At 49.1% G+C, this 21,699-nt stretch overlaps 1 protein-coding gene across 4 annotated transcripts in view; it reads right to left on the bottom strand.

Moving 5' to 3' along the window:
- CASKIN1 (CASK interacting protein 1) overlaps positions 1-21,699 on the bottom strand; it is a 111,344-nt gene that overhangs the window by 26,482 nt on the left and 63,163 nt on the right. For 3 of the 4 annotated variants that reach the window (XM_077919179.1, XM_077919180.1, XM_077919181.1), the window contains exons 2-9: positions 18,556-18,607; positions 12,106-12,203; positions 10,677-10,822; positions 9,448-9,543; positions 7,989-8,119; positions 4,125-4,233; positions 3,758-3,866; positions 1,041-1,135 (exon numbers count right to left, since the gene is read on the bottom strand). In XM_077919179.1, the coding sequence (XP_077775305.1) occupies positions 1,041-1,135; positions 3,758-3,866; positions 4,125-4,233; positions 7,989-8,119; positions 9,448-9,543; positions 10,677-10,822; positions 12,106-12,203; positions 18,556-18,607 (836 nt within the window). Of the gene's footprint in view, positions 1-1,040; positions 1,136-3,757; positions 3,867-4,124; positions 4,234-7,988; positions 8,120-9,447; positions 9,544-10,676; positions 10,823-12,105; positions 12,204-18,555; positions 18,608-21,699 lie in introns of those variants that run through there. The other variant, XM_028705922.2, reaches the window with a different exon arrangement.

The raw sequence follows: 21,699 nt of genomic DNA, 5'->3' as shown, positions 1-21,699 counted from the left end.
AAGGTGGAGCGCTTAAAAGCTCTTTTTGCTTGCATTTAATCGGCCAGCTTTCAACCATGCAAGGTGTGGGGGTTTTTTAAGCCAAGCAGTGCCGGCAGGTTTCAAATCGCTGTAGGCAATTGGAAGATCCAAGAAATGTGTTGGCCGATGGAACCACCGGGCTAAGCTGGCCCCGAAGTTGGACTTGCACAAGTTAATTGTGCATACGATGCAATTGTACCATGTGGGAATGGAGTCTTCCACAAGCTGAAAGCATTCCTGCAATTGCTTGCTACACCTAGTGAGCAGAGTTCTCTGTTCCCTTCCTTTTGGCTCCTTCTGGACACAGGTGACAAGGGAGGCGTCTCTGCCTCCTGATGTCTGGTGCAACATCGCCCTCTGGGCAGGCAAGGACACTCCCAGTGTCCAATGGTGCTTGGGTGAGCATGTCAGAGGTGACAGAGAGGGAGACAGAACTCCTGGCTCCCCTTGCAGAGATGGAGGAGACAAGGGAAGCCCCTGCCCCCTCTCAGATCCTCGCTAGCTGCTTCCCGCATTCCCGGCAGAGGCCCCCACATCTGGCTGGAGTCCTCCTCTGGGTCCTCAACTTATCTTCCATTCCTGACTTGGTAAGCCCAATGTTAGACTATTCCATTCCACCTTAAGAGGCACAGGCATGACTGTTGTGTGTCACATGCCTGTTTACACTCCAGCACAGCTTGCTGGGAACTTCCGTTTGCATATAGCTTTTGCTTATGCTGCTTGCTTGGACACAAAGGGGAGAAGACATGTTTTTCCTCTTGTCCTGATGTACGCTGAATAAACTGCTTGTAAATATGCTTTACACAGCCTCTCCCTGCCACTTCTGTTGTGTGTTTACTCTACTGAGTTGCGCGCCCAGCTTCTGAAGCTTCTGAAGCTCTGGGTCACAGATTCATGCTGCACCAAGGACTGGAGTTTGACCGGCGTGTTGGCCGGTGAGCTGGAGCCAGCTGGGGGCTTGCCAATTGCCCCCGATTCCTTAAAAGCATCCCAACACCCAGGGCAACAGGCAAACTCACTGTGATGATGTCCCCGGCTTTGACGTTGAGGCTGGTCAGGTCGTAGTTGTTGCAGTAATCTTTCATGGCCCTGACCTGCAGGGCGGCGGAAGCATCTAGGCAGAGACAAAGGTGAAGGAGGAGGAGGAGGTTGCATGCATTCTAGCGAAAGAGGCGCCGGGGCTCAAGGCTACAGTGAAGCAGGACTTTTCCACCCAGGAACCCTTCCTCCAAACCCTTGGCAGGGCTAGCAGAGGTTGTGCGTTGGTGGCAGATGGGTACTCTGTACATGCTTAAAGGCACTGCTTTACTTGACCAAGGAGTGGGGCAGATCTGGGTGATTTTCAGTAAAAGGCAGTGTGGTGTAGTGGTAAGAGTTGTAGTTTAAGACCTGGGGGACCGGGGTTCATCCTCAGCCATGGAACATGCTGAGTGACCACAGGACAGTCTCCCAGCCAGACCTACTTCACAGGGTTGTTGTGCAAATAAGAATGTAGAGCCATAGGTGCCTCTTGGAGCTCCTCGGAGGAAAGGTGGCATATAAATGTAATAACGAACAATAAATAAATGGAAGAGGAAGGATTTGCAGCTTCCCATTGTTTAGCAACAGGAAAACCAAGTTATTTATTCCACCTAAGTAAATTGGTAACCCAGGAGAGGTTGTTTGTGTGAAAGGATTGTGAGCTCTGGTTCTGAAAGCAAAGCCCTGCACTCAGAACATGCTCAGAGGCACCTCACTCTTTAATGCTATAGCTGTAAATCTTTTGCATCTGGCTCCAGGTGGTAGATGTTTCTGTTCCAGCAAAAAAAACGAAGCAGACCTTGCAAGACTGACATCTGCCTGGCCGAAGACATTTGGGGAAACCGAGGCAGAGAAATCCAACTGGCAACCTCCTCTAACTAGGGAGGGAAGAAGGCTCCAATTCCCATTCTGCCCTGCACCTGTCATGCACAACACTGTTTCATTCTCCTACAGTTCACCTTTTGCCGCAAACTACATTGTTCATCCTGTTGTTTCAAAATTACATAACTTGTGTAATTACGTAAGTTCCATTCCACCCTGTTCATTTCAATGCAAAGGAATGCAATTTGGTGGTGGTGGTGGGGTGTGTGTGTTTGTATAATCTGAGGACTAAAATCAACAACAGCAGATGCCAACTATATTTGCTGGGTTAATTTCTGTTCCAGGCATGGGGCAATTAAGTAAACATGGTGGGCTCCCGTTTCTGTTTTCGTCAGAATTATCCGGCATCTTTTCTCCTGCCCTGTGTTAATTAAGATGGGAGTGTGTAATTGGCTAAGAATTCTTCCAGAGAAGCCTCCCTAAAATGAGGCGTTGCACAGGTATCGCCCTCCAGCTCCCAGCATTTAGGAATATTCAGAGAAGAGACTCACCTGGGAACGGCCAAATTTGGGGTGAGTTTCTCTCCCTGCTCTACAGATTAAACCCACTTGGAAAACGAACGGTTCGCCCATTGCAAACCGCTTCCTGAAACGTATGTTTATAAACTGCGAGATTCCCAATTCTGAGGTAACTACAGAGCTAGTGAAGGGGGCTGGAAATGAGGCCCCACAAACCCGCTAGGTGGCGTCTGGCAACCTGGATTTCCTTCGTTCTCTTTGAAGCGAAATGGGTATAAACAATCAACACAGGTGGCTGTTGTGATGATGACTGGGAGAGAATGCCTACAACGTGATTTTAGGACTTTAGAAAAAGCACCTACATTAGCTTAAAAACACGCTAGAGGGAGATAGAGCGCTGTGGCATTGCCATTCCTCTTATATCTGGCATTTATCAATTTCTGACTGTTGAAAGGGCCTCACATTCACAACCCCAAAGCTGCGTGCTCCAAAGTGAAGGAAAGAGAAGGCCTTAAGGTCTGTCAGAGAGACCCTCCTTGTGACAGGCAAGACAGCAACATAAGACAAGGCCTTCTCAGTGCCTGCCCCCCTCCCCTTATGGAACTCCCCACGCCCCACCAGAATGAGATATGACAAACCTCCACATTAGCTGTATTTATTTGTTGAGGCCTTTGTAGCCTGATTATCCTGATGCTGATTAGGGTTTAAGGTTCCATGTTCCTGTTTTTATATAAAGGATGTATGATTTCATTCCAGTTTTTTATTTTAAATTTAATATTACAGTTTAATTTAATACTACACCTGAAGACAGCCCTGTATAGGGACGTTTGTTGCTTGATGTTTTACTGTGCTTTTAATATTTTGTTGGAAGCCGCCCAGAGTGGCAGGGAAAACCCAGTCAGAAGGGCAGCATATAAATTATATAATAATAATAATAATAATAATAATAATAATAATAATAATAAGCAGCAGCTGTGTTGTAAGCAGCCTGGTGCTCTGATCCAGAGGAAATGCTGGGTCTAAGAGATACAAAATTAATCACTTAAGTGGGTTGGTTCCCACATAGGCCTGCTGAAATTAACATGAAACACGGCTAATGGAGGCCCATTAACCTCAATGGGCCTAATGGCCTGGCATAAAATGAGTTGGGTACAATCCAGTTCAATAAAAGAGCTGTGCAACAACAGCCCTGCCAGGGAGGCCAGCTGTGTCATCTCCCGTTCTGCAGGCTACATTTGTGTGAGGGGAGAAGGCAGAACACCTCCCCTCACGTGCGGCCAACTTTAGACTGACCGTAGAGTCGGACGGGGCTCCGAGGGTCATCTAGTCCAACCCCCTTTAATGCAGGCATCGCAGCCGAAATCCCTTATCCTCACCTCGGAGCATCTGCTTGATCTCCCTGCTGGCCTGGGTGGCCGTGAACTGGTTGACAATGTCCAGCGCCGTCTGGCTGTAGGTGTTTCGGATGTGAGCGTTGATTCCGCTCTGCGAAAACAGACAGGGGTGAGGTGGGGAATAGGGTGGGCTGCCTGAGATAGGGAAAATGGAGATCTGGGATCGTGGCGAGGCTAGTGAGGGCAAGGAAGAGCCTGAAGATGCCATCCAGGGAGGGCACCGGCTCTCTGGAGCTCAGGGAACCCTCACCAAGCTCTGCACCTGGGCACAAGAGAGGGGCTGCCCCCCAAGTTCTGTGCCCTCCCTCTCCCCTCCATTCCTGCAAGCGGACCAGGGCAGGGTGCTTACATCCAGGAGGAGGCGCACGACCTCCGTCTTGCCGCATAAGGCCGCCTCATGCAACGCAGTGCCTGCCTTCGTCTGCCGGTTGATGTCGATCCCGGACTGGAGCAGGAGTCTGCAGGAGGAAAGAGGGCAAAACAAGAACAACAACTAAGCCCCCAAACCCCTGGCAGATGCTCCTGGGTTCAAGGGCGCCTGCCAAATGGGCAGAAATCCAGCAGGTGCCACTGTAGAGGCCTGGAAATGGAGCTGCAGAGACAAGGACCCCCCAGACAGAGAGAAGACAAAAAAAAAGGTCTGTAAACTTTCACCCGCTGCAAATCCCACGCAAATAATGTCTTTCATTCTGCTTTCTGGGGTTTCGAAGGAGCCATGGATACTTGAGTCTTCAAACCCATTTCCCAGAAGCAGCACTGAAGACCCTTTTTTAATTTCAGGGGGAAAGAAATAAGCGGCGCACTTGCGCATTAAACCCATGGGCATTTGCTTTGGCCAAACGTTTGCCCCGGCTTGGCTTTCCTATGCACACAGTATCAGTGCCTTACACGTGGAAGAAGAGGCACCCTCGGCTCACAAGGCTTTCCACGCACTCTTTGGATCTGGTGCGCAAGACCGTGTGAGCCTGACACACCAAAAATGGGGAGAAGGGGTTGGCTGGGGTGGTCCTGCTAGATAAGGTGAGGTGGCCTAGCAAGACCATCCGATGCCAGGGTAGATGGGAGCAGATTTGTACTGGCTGGGGGTGATGGGAGCTGTAGTCCCAAAAAGCTAGAGAGCACCAGGCTGACGATAGCTGAGCTAGGCGATCTCACTTAGCCCCTCACGGATTCAAAACCACTCCATCAATCAAGACTCTAGCCCTGATGAAACCTCAGTTGAGGCTCAATTCTCCGCTCCTCCCCAGGCAAGGTCTCTGAATACTGCTTGCCCCTGGAGGAAGACCCTCACATTTGCTGGGCTATTAAGTGGCTGCTTCCTGCCCACTAAACTCTTGGGCCCCGCAAGACTACCCCATTAATAACTCCCAGGACAGGAAATGACTTTGGGGGGGGGTTGATGCTTACGATTAATGCTTTGCCTGCAGCTCCTGCCGCCCTCTAGCTTTGACTTCTCCTTTCTGAAGCCTTCCAGTCCCTTCTCTACCTTACAAGGCTGATGCGAGGACAAGCAAGATAGCAGATGCAGAGCATTTCGACAGTTGCCCATAATAGGCCAGGGATGAACCTTTCTGGCTCTCATGGGTAATAAATACTCCGAGAAGCTCAAAATCCAGGCATCCCACACAGAGGCAGAACCCAGGGGGCAAAAGCAAAGGAGGCTGTAATATGGAACATGCTGGGGTTCAGCCCACCCCAATGGGGTCCCTTCAACATGCCAGGGAAGACAAGAAGCCCTATATAATGTATTGCACAGTGGGGGCCTGCGCTACCCCAATAGGGACATCCCACCCCATCCATCATTCCATCAGGCTATAGGAGAGGGAGAGAAACTGGTCTGAGACTTCTCCATCCGCTGAAAGGCCACCAGTCTTTGGCTCATCCTCTCCCAACCCAGCTGGTCATTGCAAGGACTTCAGGACAATGACCAGTTTGAGCAGCTTCCTCCCTCCCAATTCCATACACATTGTGGTTTTTTTTAAGACCCTAGGCTTGCTGGTAGGAAGAGTCCTATCGTGGATATAAACAATGGTGGAAGTTGAATGAGAACCTAAGAAGAGCCTTCTGGATCAGACCAATGACCCATCTAGTCCAGCATCTCATGCTGGAGTCACAGATGCCCCGTGGGAATCTGAACCCAAGAGCCCTCTCCCCTCCTGCAGTTTCCAGCAACTGGTTTTCAGAAGCATCTCTCCCTCTGACTGCAGAGGCAGAACAGAACCATGCTGGCTAGCAGCCACAGAGACCCCTCTCTTCCATGAATTTGTCCAATCCTCTTCTGAAGCCACCCAAGTTGGTGGCCATCACTGCCCCTTGTGGCAGCGAGTTCCACAGTTTAACTATGTGCTATGTTCTTTTATCTGTCCTGAATCATCATCTTTTTTTTTTCTAGCTTAAGAGCAGGATTACAGATGCTTTAAAAAAAATTAATGCAGTAATCCCTCATCTTACACAGGGGTTTGGTTCCAAGGGTTATGCATATATACGAAAATTGTGTCTGCCCAGGACTCTTGGAGCCATGCCACTGCTAGCAAGTGGGGAGGGGGGGAGAGCACCCCCAGAGCAAATGGGCCTTGCCCAGCAAACAAGGCAGAGAACTTAAAAGCAGTTTCCATGCCATGTAACCCAAGCAGACGTTGTACAATGCAAGCTTTTAAGCTCCCTGCCTTGCTTGGGGGGTGAGGTCAACTCAGCCTGTCAGCTCTGGAAGGCCAGGGATGCTCGCGTGAGAACTCACGGGAACTCAAATTATCATGAGCAAGATCTCACAAGAACATCCCAGAGCCAGTGCATGGAAAGGGCCTTGCTAAGCAAGCAAGGCTTAAAAGCCCTTTTCGCACTGGTTAACCCCAAGCGGAACTGGCACAATAAGAGCTTTTGCTTGCGAATTGACTTGTGCAATTTCTTTTTTTCTTTTTCCCCCCAAATGTTTTTATTGATTTTCCACATTTATCACAAAGAAAACATAACAAAACACACAGCAAAGAAAAACACAATACACTACAATAAACTAAACACGAAAGAAAATTATTACTTCAACTACCTAAATCTCTTTACATTGGTGACTGACTTCCTCGAATCCCCTCTAACTGAATTTCATTATGTCACCTGTGTAACAGTTATCCAAATTCATATTTCTCATAATATTAACTCCTTTCATTTACTAACCTCTTCACCTTTATTAATATTCATTGACTTGTGCAATTTCAACCAGCCCACCTCCAACTGGATGCGCTTGAAATCATGCAAGCCAAACGCATCTAAGACGAGGTGTTGCTGAGAAATACAGAGAAATAAACAAACGTGGGGCAATTTGTCTGTGAACAGAGCGCTAACCCTCCTAACTACTGTGGGAGGAGGAGGAAGAGCAAAAATCTGGTTTCCCCCCCCCAAAAAAAGAAGCATTTTAAGAACAATGATCTCTAGAAACACGGTCCTGCTCTTCCTCAACCTTGCACCCTCCAGATGGTTTGGGTTACAAATCCCCACGCAGCTGGTCCACTTTGGACTACAAGTCCCATCAGCATGCTGGCTGGGGGCTGATGGGAGTTGTAGTCCCAAACATCGGAAAGACACCAAGTTGAGGAAGGCTGCAGCACCCCTTCAGGAGCCTCATCCCGGGCTCCTTCAAGTGGAAACACAGCACGGAAATCTCACAAATGATCCTAAGTGCTGCGGGAGAGGCCTCCAGAGGCCGAGATTAGCAGCTGCTATCCTGCTGAGATACAAGCCCGAGATTAGCGCAGCAGAGGCTGCAGACAATTTGCTAAGTGAGTTGCGTGCCAGCGGGGTGCGCAGGGCGGCTCCCTTCCTAACATACTGGCGCACACCAGAGATGAGAGGTGGACCCGGCAGTCTTGGGCTTTGCAGTTCCAGCCACTAATGCATCAGGAGCGGAAGGGGGGGGGGTAGGGATAATCCTATGCCGCAGGAAAGCCGGCCGGCCAGTCAGATCGCCAGTGCTGATGCCAAGACAGAGATGCAGGCACCTAGACCTTGAAAAGCCTGGAGAGCAGATCCTGGCTGGACGCCCAGGAGATTTGTCAAATATCTGAAAGCTGACTGGCACCTTGGCGGTTCTGCAGGCACTACGAAACGGAGGATGAAATCTCCCCACGACAAACACTTAATGTTTAATATCCATCTTTTGTGTGCTGTGCCAATGCCATTCTTCTTCTACCCCTCCCCAGACGCCAGGCAGAAGGGGGCATACCTGATGATGTCAATGTGGCCGTTCTTGGCCGCCAGGTGCAGGGGGCTGGTCCCATTGGGGTCGGTGATGTCTCCTGGCTTGGGCTCCAGGAGGGCGGCACACATGTTGCTGCTCAACAGCAGCTGCACTACCTGGAGGGGCAAAAGAGATGATGATGATGATGATGATGATGATGATGATTAATTTATTTATACCCCGCCCATCTGGCTGGGTTTCCCCAGCCACTCTGGGCAGCTTCCAACAGAACACTAAAATACAATAACCTATTAAACATTAAAAGCTTCCCTAAACAGGGCTGCCTTCAGATATCTTCTAAAAGTTTGGTAGTTATTTCTCTCTTTGACATCTGGTGGGAGGGCGTTCCACAGGGCGGGAGCGACTACCGAGAAGGCCCTCTGCCTGGTTCCCTGTAACTTGGCTTCTCGTAGCAAGGGAACCGCCAGAAGGCCCTCAGCACTGGACCTCAGTTAATGGCCAGAACGATGGGGGTGGAGACGCTCCTTCAGGTATACTAGGCTGAGGCCGTTTAGGGCTTTAAAGGTCAGCACCAACACTTTGAATTGTGCTCGGAAACGTACTGGGAGCCAGTGTAGGTCTTTCAAGACCAGTGTTATATGGTCTTGGCGGCCGCTCCCAGTCACCAGTCTAGCTGCTGCATTCTGGATTAGTTGTAGTTTCCAGGTCACCTTCAAAGGTAGCCCCACATAGAGCACATTGCAGTAATCCAAGGGAGAGATAACTAGGTGGCTGGAGGAGAAGCAGCACGAGGGACAACAGAAGCCACCTGATTCCAAGCCAGATTCCAAGCCAGAGCTCAAGATTGACTGCAAAGGACCAGCAGCAATGGCTTGCCAGGATTTCAGGCAAGGAGTCTCACTCAAGTCTCTCCAGAGATGCCAGGACCGAACCCGGGACCTTCTGCACACACAAAGCAGGTGCTCTATTACTATGGCCCTTTTCATAAAAAAACAAAGCAAGGTTCTAGTCCTCAGCGTTCTGAACGAGGGCTGCACTACATGGTGACAAAGGAAGGTACCTCATACCAAGTCAGACCACTAGCCCATCTAGATCAGTATTCTCGACACCAGGGTTTCCCAACCTTGGGTCTCCAGCTGTTTCCGGACTACAACTCCCATCATCCCTAGCTTGCAGGACTAGTGGTCAGGGATGATGGGAATTGCAGTCCAAAATCAGCTGGAGACCTAAAGTTGGCAAAGCCTGGTCTACACTGACTGGCGGCGGCTCTCCAAGGTTTTCGGCAGCGGTCTTCCCCAGCCCCACCTGGAGAAGCCACTGGGGGTTGAAGCTGGGACTACCTGGTGTGCTCTCTCCCACTGAGCCTACAGGAAGAGGGCAGGAAGTCAACCTCCTGCTTCTCCCAGGGAAGCATTTGGTTACACACCCCACCCCACCTCAAGCGCTCGCCCCCAATTTCTGCCGCCGCAGCCGGTTGACTTACCCCAACCCTTCCGAACTCACAGGCCAGGTCGAGCGGGGTCTTGCCCGAAATGTCCAGGATGCAGGGGTTGGACTGGTGCTGGAGGAGCATCTCTGACTGCGGGATGGAGAGAGCGAGAAAGAGGCAGGCACAACAAAATGCAGGCGCTGAGTGGAGCCATGGGCCAAAATCCACCAGATAGAGTATTTGATCTCTCAGCCCACTGTCTGCATTGCTGGAGTGTCCTGGGTGGGATTGGGGGAGCTGCTTCCCAGGGGTTTCTTTCCCACACCACTCCAGCAGGACGGAGAGTCCACATAGGAGAGGCAAATAACATTTGGTGTGTTCAGGCCTTCACCTGAACACTTATGCGCCAAGCCCCATAAGGGAGCAGAGGGGCAGGCGTAAGGGAACAGGGATTTGGATTTGATATCCCGCTTTATCACTACCCAAAGGAGTCTCAAAGCGGCTAACATTCTCATTTTCCCTTCCTTCCCCACAACAAACACTCTGTGAGGTGAGTGGGGCTGAGAGACTTCAGAGAAGTGTGACTAGCCCAAGGTCACCCAGCAGCTTCATGTGGAGGAGCGGAGGCACGAACCCGGTTCCCCAGATTACGAGTCCACCGCTCTTAACCACTATACCACACTGGCTGTGGTGTAGGGTGGTGTAGGGCACATGTGGTGTAGGGGTAGGGCACATGTAAGCCCCACCAGACCCCAATGTTGCCCAGGATCTGCAGGGACGGTTTGCTTACGGATTTTATGGGCCCTTTGCAAGTCAAAGACAAGTCAAATTCTCTATGCCATTGGGCAAGTAAAATTCTCTTCCCACCCCCAGAGAGCTGGAACAAGATGCATCTCTCATGGCATGGCGCAGATGAGGGAGAAAATTGGTTTTGTTTGCACCTCAATGAAAAACAACCTCATTTGCGCTTCTCGAACCAATATACCAACTGAAACAGGGTCAGCCTTCGAAATTGGCTCTCCTCCGAATTTCTCCAGACAAACAAAGCGTGCAGAAATGCATATATTGGGGGGAAACGAGCAAAAAAAAAAAGTCACCTTACTTAAAATAATATACAGAACTGCACTGCAGTCAATGGAAAATTTGCTTGCAAAAGATATCTATCAGCCAAAAATGCATGCATGAAATCGGGAGGATTTCACATTGAAGCGCTGAGAATTTGAGACTGACAGATTCATCTATCCCTAGGCAGGAGCCCCTTCCCCACCCCTTTTGCCCCTTACCACATCATAGTGGCCGTGCTGGGCTGCCAGGTGCAAAGGAATCTGCCCTTCATCCGACTGAACATTCACAGAAGAGCCAGCCTTCAGCACCAGCTTCATGGGGTCCTTCTTACCCTGCCAGGCAGCGTAGTGCAAGGGGCGCATCCCTGTACCACATCCAGGAGGGGGTGGGGCGAGAGAGAGAGATTATCAATGCTAGTATTGAAACCACCCTTCATTTCTGGGGGCATAACTCAATCCAAAAGAACTGGGAAAACTTCTCAAGGCACAGGGAGAACATTGGAAGTGTCCAACAGCCACCTCAAACAAACCACAGTATCGGAATATGGGAAACTGTGGTTTGCCCAAACCACATGTAGTTAATATGCCAGGACATGGTGGGATCCACTTGCAACTTGATGACACACTGGTTGAATTATATTTGCTGGGCTTGTTCCAGCTGCCTCCAAAGAAGGGTTCTTAATAATAAAAACGCATTAAGGACATAGTGTAGATGGGCACAAATCTGACCTCAAAGCTGGCAATAGCCACAAGCCCATGGGGGTACTCCAAAGCTGACCTTAAGGTGGCCATAAAGGAACAGAGGAACAAAGGGGGGGGGGCACCAGTGAAAAAGAGCTGAATTGCAATTCATCAAGAGGCTGATTGCATGTGTTAACTGGTTTACCGATGCCAGGGTGCCTGTGGTATCAATACCTGGTTTGTGTGGAGGTGTAACATAACCATTATCACTATCTCTACTTTTCTGCTTTGTCTTTCCTCCTGCCCTCACTGTTTACAATCCCTCGCACCCCTCAAATCATGATCTATGCAATATTGCATGCTTCTGATGGAGTGGAATGCAGCCCAAAAAGTCTTAGGCCGTAGTACGTACACATGTCCCGCCCCACCCGCCGTCATTAAGGTTGTTTTCTTTGCAAGAGACTAACAGCTTCTCCTCTAGAAATGGGACACATGGCATGAAAAAAGACCATAGGACCTCCTTCAGCACCTTGTGAGATCTGCCTCTCTCTCTCTCTCTCTCTCTCTCTCTTTGTTCTCTGCTGTAGTACAGCTCAGTTCCCCAATTCCAGAACCCACCATGACCAAAGCAAAGCCCCGCCCACCTTTCCCCAAATTCCACCCCCAGGCACTCTCTGCATTCCTTCTAGGAGTCTCTCTCCTGTGCTTGCCTTTGTTTTTTTTTTTTTTTTTTTTTTTTTTTTTTAATATTTTATTAAGGATTTTCTTGTTTTACAGAAGTGTAGTGCCTCATATATATTTTTCCCCATGTAACATTTTTACAAATCCGTTTCATTTGTTGAGGCATTAGGGGGAGAAGAAAATAAAAATAAAAATAAAAAAAGGAGAGAAAAGAGAAAGGGGGGTGGAGAGAGGGAAGATGGATAAGGGTGGGATTGGGTGGCGGTGTTTCTATTATGTTTAATGCCTTTGTTATCCTTGATATCCACAGCAGCCTGAGCCTCCAGCAGCAGGGAGATGAGTTCTGTGTTGCCATTGAGGGCCGCGTGGTGCAGGGCAGAGAATCTGCAAGGAAAGGGGGCAAAGCAGAGATGTCAAGTGCCGGAGAGACTCCCCACCACGACCACCTTCTCCTCCTCCTCTTGCCCTGCCCAATTCCCCAACTCTCAGTTCATGCCAATGCAGAAAGCAGCAGCCCCACAAAAAGGTAACCCTTGCTAAATTTGGCCCTGCTTCAGATTTCCAGGCTAGCTTAGAGCACCTGCTCCCAGAGCTCTCTCCCCTTTCCTTAGATCAGCAGGAGACACACGGCTCAGGTAGAGCTGGCACAAAAGCAGGTCAAGGCTTTCTCTGCCGAGAACCCCAACTCTAAGGGAAGGACCTCCCCAGGATCCTTCCTGGCTCCCCAGTCCCCTCGCTTGCTGTTATTGTGCCAGCAGGCAAGGGATTCTTTGGTTACAGGACTTGTGGACATCCACTGAAGCTGAACATTGGAAGATGCAGGGCAGTACTTTTTCACACAGTACCTAGTTAAACTATGGAACTCACCGCCACAGGAGGAAGTGATGCCCACCAATTTGGACGGCTTTAAAAGTTTACAAGACAAATTCGTGGAGGAGAGGGCTATCGATGGCAACAAGCCGGGACAGCTATGCTCTCTCTCCTTCCATGCATGGCCAGAGGCAGAAATGCTTCTGAATACCAGTCGCTGGGGATCACTGGTGGAGAGAATGCTCTTGTGCTCATGTCCTGCTGTGGGTTTGCCACTGAGACATCTGGCTGGCCACTGTGAGAACAGGATGCAGGATCAGATGGGCCGTTGGCCTGATCCAGCAGGCTCTTCTTATGTTCTTATCTTTAGTTGCATGCACCCAGGACGTGGGTGGCACTGTGGTCTAAACCACAGAGCCTAGGGCTTGCCGATCGGAAGGTCGGCAGTTCGAATCCCTGCGACAGGGTGAGCTCCCGTTGCTCGGTCCCTGCTCCTGCCAACCTAGCAGTTCGAAAGCACGTCAAAGTGCAAGTAGATAAATAGGTACCACTCCGGCAGGAAGGTAAATGGCATTTCCGTGCGCTGCTCTGGTTCGCCAGAAACGGCTTAGTCATGCTGGCCACATGACCTGGAAGCTGTACGCCGGCTCCCTTGGCCAGTAAAGCGAGATGAGCGCTGCAACCCCAGAGTCGGCCACGACTGGACCTAATGGTCAGGGGTCCCTTTACCCTTTACCCAGGTAGAATGATAGAACGGTAGACTTGAAAGGCACCACAAGAGTCATCTAGTCCAGCCCCCTGCAATGCAGGAATCTTTTGCCCAACGTGGGGCTGAAACCCAGGACCCTGAGATTAAGTCTCACAATCTACCAATTTAGCTACCCCAGGACATACTGCTGTCCTGTTCTCCCTGGGCTCCTGAAGAAGCAGGCAACTGGCCAGGAGTAACCTCAAGGGAGCAGCAACCAAAACAGTATCCCGGGCTGGTCCAGGCTCAGAGTCCAAGCAAGAGAAGTCTGATTCAGTAGAAGCCAGTTTCTGGTGTTTCTGTGTCCTGGTGTCCCAAGCATGTGCACAGATTTTAAGGTCATCATTTTTTAACTAGCTTTAGCGTTAGTTGGTTGCATCCTACCCTGGCATCTGCTGGTGAAGAGCAGGTAATAAATTTAATTATCATCACCACCACCAGTCCTTCCTTGCTATCCCAGCCTCTGGAGGCAGATGCTGACCTTCCAGGAGAGGCCTGCCAAGACCCGGGTGTCTATCTTGGCACCAGTGAAATACTTTCCCCACTGACCGGCACACACTTAAAAATTATCTCTGTGTTTTTAGCTTAATTTTTTAGATCCTGGATTAAACCGGATTTGGTACTGCTCTACAACTCTGCCTCTCGCTGCTACTTCCAGATTATTATCGTTTTACTGCTTTTAAACAATGGGTAGCTGCTCCAAGAACCTTTGGGGGCTAAAGAGGAAGACAGAAAACTTTAAAAAATAAATTAAAGAATTAAATGACCGATGGGTTTTTTGGACAGAGAGGCAGAGATGAGGATTACGGGCTGGCTGGATGCGTGCATGTAAGTCATATCTCGATCCCAGGATATTTGGGGAAGACGCACGCAGATTTCCAAACATTTCCATAAAAGCACAGACCCAAACTCTGCAGATGTAAACCAGAGGAGAGTTATTATAGCTGCTAAGGAATGCCCCAATTTAGCACAGGGTTCGTGGGGTCTGCTTGGCATTGTAGTGATTCCACACATACACACACAGAGAGAGCAATGGGACTCAGCAAATCTGTCTCTCCCGCTCTTTCCAGGAAAGCTGCCCAGAAGCGTTCCCTGGGATTTGTGCGTCTGGGGGCCATGGGGAGGACGTGAGAGACGCACTTGGGCGCCTCCGAAATGCTTCCAGCAGGGAGGCTGTTCCTGTTATTTTTCTTCCTTAGATCACTCCACAAGAAAAGCAAAAATATCCCTCTCCACTGAGCCATTTCAGTTTGTTTTTCAGCGTTTTTATGTTGTGAAGCACCCTGAGATCTATGGGTACAGGTGGTTATACAAATTTGTTAAATAACCAAATAAAATAAAAGTGGGGAGAGAGGAAAAACAACAACCGTATACTCTGCCTTGAGCTCCTTGGAGGAAAAGGTGGGGTATGAAATGCAACCGTTAACAAATATTCTGCAACGCCACAGTGGTGGCACCAGTTCAGCTGGCGCACTGAGATACAACGCAAGGAGGTATTCTCTCTCTCCCTTCCTCTCTCAGACACACACGTGGCTCCTTGCTTGGGCGGCCTCTGGTCTCTGTGAGACCGCTCAGGATACTGACCAAAGAGACCTATTCTCTCCCCTGCCTGCACAGGGCCAGAAAAGGCTGTGTGCTGAGCACCCATCCCTTGCCTGAAGCCAGAAGAGCCCAGCTTTGCGTGGGAGTCTGCGCCTCTCTCCAGCTAATGGAAGAAGCGTCCCCCCCTTTCCGCCCCCTCGTCTTTCAGCAAAGACTCATTTACTTCTCTGTCTCCTCCGCCTGCCGCCTGCCAAGCCGTCTACAAGGGCTGCTTGGAAAGGGAGGTGGCACCTGCCCAGGAGAGGACAGAGCCACCAAAGCAGGCTTCCCCAACCTGGAGCCCTCCAGAAGTTGATCTTTTTATTTACGACTATTTATTAAATTTATATCCCACCCTTCCTCTCAAAGGGCCAAGTTCAAAGACCTTAACAACTGACAGGCGCCTTCACTGTACTCTCTTCAGTCCCTGCTAAAAGCATTTTTTTGCTTAGGCAAGCCCATCCACATATGTAGAAGGTTGGCACAAATTTTAATTTGTTTTTAGTCCATTGTTATTTTGACTTTTCGAAAGTTTCAAATTATCGTTGGCAATTTTATTGTTTTATTTTTTTTCTAAACCACTTTGAGGGTTGTTGTTTTTAAAACTATGAAGTGGCGTATAATTTTGTTGAACTAAATAAAATAAATAAAGGAGCCCAGGATGGAAAGAAACAAGCGATTATTAAACAATATAAGCGGCTTAAGACCAATTCCACCAAAAAGAAGTCAGAGATGGCACCTGTCTAATATTTAAGAGGAGGACATTCCAAAGGGCTGATGCCACAACACTAAAAGCCCAATGCCTACATTGCAGGGAACAGATGTCTCTGGGAAGATGGTGCCTTCAAGACAGCCTGCAAACAGCCATGATTGACTGGGTATATAAGGGGCGCCATGATCTTTTGGGTATCCCCGTCCCGAGTTGTAGAGCGCTTTAGACCTAACAATGCACCTTCCCCAAATCCAACCATCTTGGACCCTACAAGGTTTTATATCCCACCCTTCCTCTGGAGCACGTGACTTTCCCCAAAGAATCATGGGAACTGTAGTTTAAGGGTTCTGGGAACTGTAGCTCTGCTAGGGGTCACTACGATTTCCAGGATTCTTGGGGGGAAATTTTGTACTTTAAATGTATGGTTTGCTACAGGTGTAGAACAAAAGCCTGTCTAGTCGAGCATCCTGATTCCAGCAGAGACCAGTCAGGTGCCCTGAAGCATAAAGCCAATAGTCATCCCCTGGTATTTGCCCCAAAACCTGGACAAAGAGCTTGTGTTTGCTGCTGTTTTGATGCCATTTGGTGGTTGGCTCCTGTGAGAACAGGATGCCAGACTAGACGGGTCATTGGCCCGATCTGGAAGCCAGGCTCTCCTTATGTTCTTTGGTTTTCCGGAAGGACACACTAACCTGAATTCACAGAGATCTCACCTGGGGAGTGCAGAGAAGGGGGGGGGGAGTTTGCTCCATTGTACTATTTTCCATCTCAGCAAAAATTGCTTCCTCTCATCTCCTACAAGTCATCACAACAGTGGAATTATCTGGGCCCCGGCAGCTGCAAGCAGCTTTCTTATATCAAGAAAGGAATGGAAAAGGAACACACTTCAATGGGAAGCAAACGAGGTCACCTCATGAGGCAGCCGAATTGCTTCTCCCCCCCCCCCTTTCAGGCACGTGCAGCGAACAGAATTAAGAATTCTGCCTTCGGAATTCTGTGCCTGGCATAAATTACGCAACTCAGACAGGGTTGTACAATGGTTCTCTCAAATTTTGCGTCATTTCCTTCTTTTGTTGAAGAGTGGGATGGAGTGCAACGCACCACTCAAGATCCAAGTCTCAAAGGAGGCAGTGAAGGCCAGCGACCTGGATGGCTTTGAAAGCGGATGGGACAAAACCATGGAGGAGAGGAGAGGGCTATCAATGGCTACTGCTCTGCTTCTCTGAATGCCCAGTTGCTGGAAAATGCAGGAGGGGAGAGGGCTCTTGTGCTTGAATCCTTGAATTGCAGGTTCCCCAATGGTCGGCCACTGTGAGAACAGGATGGGCCACTGGCCTGATCCAGCAGGCTTTTTTTAACGATCTTAAGTCATGGGGAGGCCAGGCACAGTGCTTGTGATGTACAGAGGAGGCCACCGAGGGAGCTTCATGAGGTCCTCTGCAAAACTGGATGCAGGCAACACAAGGGGGTCTTAAGAACAAAGGGAAATTTCTTCATGCTCCCCTCCTGCAAGCCTTTCCATCCACTTATTTATTTCTTTTATTATTCCTTTATCCCGCCTTTCCTCCAAGGAGCTCAAGGTGGCGTGCAAAATTCTCTTCCTCTTCCTGTTTTAGCCTCGCAACAACCCTGTGAGGTTGGCTGAGCCCATGCACAGCTGGAGCAAGCCCCCTAGGCAGAAACTTTCCCCAGCCTGCTACCCTCCCGATTTTGAGGACTACAACAGTTCCCATCAGTCTCGGGCAGCGGAGCTGTATTGATGTTGGGGGCTGATGGGAGTTGTAGTTCCAAATGTCTGGGGAAAGCCACTATCCAGCCCTCCCCCACAAAAAAAGGATCTCTTAACCATTAACTATTTCCATCTGTGGAATGGGACGCGGGTGGCACTGTGGGTAAAAGCCTCAGCGCCTAGGGCTTGCCGATTGAAAGGTCGGCGGTTCGAATCCCCGCGGCGGGGTGCGCTCCCATTGCTCGGTCCCAGCGCCTGCCAACCTAGCAGTTTGAAAGCACCTTCGGGTGCAAGTAGATAAATAGGGACCGCTTACTGGCGGGAAGGTAAACGGCATTTCCATGTGCTGCGCTGGCTCGCCAGATGCAGCATTGTCACGCTGGCCACGTGACCCGGAAGTGTCTGCGGACAGCGCTGGCCCCCGGCCTCTTAAGTGAGATGGGCGCACAACCCTAGAGTCTGTCAAGACTGGCCCGTACGGGCAGGGGTACCTTTACCTTTTTATTTCCATCTGTGGGAGACAGAAAGATTCTTAATGGCTACTGTCTTGCTGTGTCCAGGATCTGACAGGATTGGAGGAAGCCTTGACCAATGGACAAAGCTCTGGGCTTCCCAAGGAATCCCCTTTCCTATCGCTTGAATCCATTGGTTAGGATCCTTCCCTCTGGAGCTACAGAAAACAAGTTTGCTTCATGTTTGTGTGGCCGCCCTTCAGATATCTGAAGATGCCTAACACAGGCTTCCTCAATCTCGGCCCTCCAGATGTTTTGAGACTACAATTCCCATCATCTCTGACCACTGGTCCTGCTAGCTAGGGATCATGAGAGTTGTAGGCCAAAAACATCTGGAGGGCCGAGGTTGAGGAAGCCTGGCCTAACATAACCCCTCTTCTCAGTCCTCTAGATAAACATCCCCATCTCTTTCAACCGTTCCTCATAAGACTTGCTTTCCTTGCCTTTTCCAAGTTCCTAGATCCTTGGATCATATGGTAGCTAAAAATCTCCCCTTTCCTTTCCTGCTCACTGGGCACCTGTTGGATGCTGGAGACAAGGACCCTGCTACAGAGATAGCAACAGCCCTTCAAACCCCCCACCCCCATGACACTGAACCGCTACCCCACTGGTGCTAATGGGTAAACAGATTTCAACCTACTTACCCATCAGTGTCTTGGAAATTCACATTCACCCTCTTGGTTGATCCCAGGAGCTCTGGGGGAGAAAAAACAATGAGAAAAGGAAGGTAAGGATTAGAGGTTTGGAAGAAACAGAATAAGGAGCAATATTGCACTAGATGTGGCGTTGCTCCGACTTGGTCTAAACTGCTTCTGGCTCAGGTGGAAGGTTGCCTTCCTCATCGGCCCTGCAGCAATATGCTTTAACAAATCCCAGCGGAGGATTGGGGACACACCCAGGGAATGGAGCGACTCGCCTGTTAGGAAAAGTTGCAAGGTTTGGGACTTCTGAGTTTATAAGCAGGGGTCAGCAAACTTTTTCAGCGGGGAGCCAATCCACTGTCCCTCAGACCTTGTGGGGGGCCAGATTATATTTTGAAAAAAGTAAATAAATGGAATTTCAGCATAACAATTTATCAAAAATACATCATCCTCATTTCCCCCCCCAAAAAAGAACCCCCCCTCACCCACCCCAGACTTCCCTCAGCTCCTCTCTCTGGTTTCTCAGCACATATTGTTCTCTGCATGTTATAAAATTGCAGAGATCCTCAGTTTATCTGTCTGTATATTATCAATAAGGGAGTTTGTGAATGTTTATTCGAAACCTTCCAAGGAGTCCAGTTCATTTTGTTTCCTTAAGTACTTCGTAAAAGGTTCCCATTCTTTAAAGTCACAGTTATCCTTGTCACATAGTTTATGTGTCAATTCCGCACATTCCGCATAGTCCATCAGTTTCTGTTGCCACAGTCCTATGCCCCACAAATAACCCAGAGATGCATTTTAAATAAAAGGACACATTCTACTCATGTAAAAACACACTGATTCACGGACCGTCCGTGGGCTGGATTGAGAAGGCGATTGGGCCACATCCAGCCCCCGGGCCTTAGTTTGCCTACCCATGGTTTAGAGGAAAGGTGAGTTGGAGGCAACACGATGAGTTTATGAAATTAGGCATTGCACAGAAAATGTGGATTGAGAAACGTTCTTTCTCACAGCACTAGAACTCATTGACATCCTGCGAAGCGGATGGTTGGGAGATTCAGGATGAGTAAAAGGACTTCTTTTTTGTTTGTTTTAAATTTTCATAATTGATCCTTATTCGAAGATATACAGAAATACATACCCACTACAAAGCATCTTTTTTATAATATACTGAGATAAAACAGCTGCTTAGTCTAAAAGAGAACAAAGTCAGAAGGAAGAAAATAGAAGAAAAGGAGAAATCTAGAGGAGGATAAAGTAAGAGGGGAAAAAGAAAGAAAAAACTAGAGTAAAATAAAAGGACTTCTGGCTCTCTGCAGCTACAAACGATATTCATTCTTTAAGATCCGACCGTTCTATCTTCTATAATCTTCAAACCCAGATGTTACAAGTTCATTTTCTCTTTCACGCAAAAAGTCCACAAGAAACGTTCAATCCTTAACAAACATTAGTAAGGATTTTTCTCTAATTAAACACATTAGCCTAGCCATCTCAGCCAAGTCCCATCCTTTTATCAGCCATCCTTCTATCTGTAAAAGAAAGGATTTCTTGGCACAGCACATTGTTAAACTATGGAACTCACTGCCACAAGAGGCAGTGGGGGCCATCCACTTGCATGGCTTTAAAAGCGGATTAGACAGATTCATGGAAGAAAGGGCTATCAGTGGTTACCAGCCATGATGGCTATGCTCTGCCTTCACTAGGGGAGGAGGCAATGCTTCTGAATACCAGTTGCTGCTCTCTTGCGCTCAAATCCCACTTCCCCACTGGGGCATCTGGTTGGCCACTGTGAGAACAGGATGCTGGACTAGATGGGCCCCTGGCCTGATCCAGCAAGCTCCTCTGATGTTATGTTCTTATGTTCAAATGGGGAGAGGATGATGGGGTCTGCATGCCCACAAAGCCACTTGCTATGGCTGATTCAGAAGACGGATGGAGGCTGACAGGGAGAGAGAGGTCTGCTTCAGAAACTGGTCTTTGGCCCATGCAAAAGCAACCACACATGGCCATTTCTGCCAACAGAGGAAGAGCGGAGCAAAAGGATAAGACAAATGAGCTGCAGGTTCCCGGGATCAGAAATTCCACAAATATCATTGCAAGGGGAAAGAAGTTGCTATGGCAACCCCAGATTTGTCTTGGGAGGGTTTCTGTGTGTTTGGGGTGTGCGTGGAGACAGATGAAAATCTGCTTCAATCTTGGAGAAGACACTGGGAGCCTTGAGATCTCCGCGTGAAACCAAAGTCCCCTTGGCAGCAGCCTTCCCCAATCTGGTGCCCACACCCCATATGTTTTGGACTAAATTCCCATCTGCCCCTTGAGCCAGCACAGATGATATGATAACAAGTTCACCCAATCGAAGTTTCACATGTTTTGATCATTTAGTGTTGATTTTAGTTTCTTGTGCTTTTACTGATACTTCTAATGTTCTGCTTTGAGGCTTTATTAAACTCAGGCAGTATTAATTCTGGAGGGGGTTAAAGAAATAAATGGTGATGCTGGGAGGGGAGAACTGTACTCCAAAACATCTGGAAGGCGCCATGCTGAGGAAGGCTGCTTTAGAGCGCATAATGCAGCCAAATCCCCACAAGCATTGCTATGGATTTCCTAATGCTCACCGTTAAAAATCTGGATTGTGTGTTCACGCAGAAAGGAATACAGTGGTACCTCGGTTCACGAACAGCCCTGTTTACGAACTCCGCAAACCCAGAAGTAGTGTTCCCGTTTGCGAACTTTACCTCGGTCTACAAACGGAAGCCAAACGGTGGAAGGGCATTGGCAGCGGGAGGCCTCATTAGGGAAAGGGTGCCTCGGTTTAAGAACGGATTTGGTTTAAGAATGGGCTTCAGGAACGGATTAAGTTTGTAAAACGAGGTACCACTGTATATAGAGATATATCTAGTGTCAGGGAACTGCCATTGGCTCAGAGGCGAGGAATAGAAGGGCAGTTGTGTTACAGGGAACCTCTGAAAATCTTGCGAAGCAGTTCCTCTTCCGGGGAGGAGGAAAGCCCCACCTCTAGTGGGGAAGAGGTGCAAGGACCAGAGGATGCTGGTGGGAGCCTTAACACCGCTCCTGGGCAAGCCAGACAGGAGGGAAACACGCCCTTGCCATCGCCCATCCTGCGCAGTAACCTAAGGCGCAAAGAGG

The sequence above is a fragment of the Podarcis muralis genome, chromosome 14 (assembly GCF_964188315.1).
Source record: "Podarcis muralis chromosome 14, rPodMur119.hap1.1, whole genome shotgun sequence".
Lineage (NCBI taxonomy): Eukaryota > Metazoa > Chordata > Lepidosauria > Squamata > Lacertidae > Podarcis > Podarcis muralis.
The sequence above is the reverse complement of the archived record's forward strand: the minus strand, read 5'-3'. Positions and strand labels throughout refer to the sequence as shown.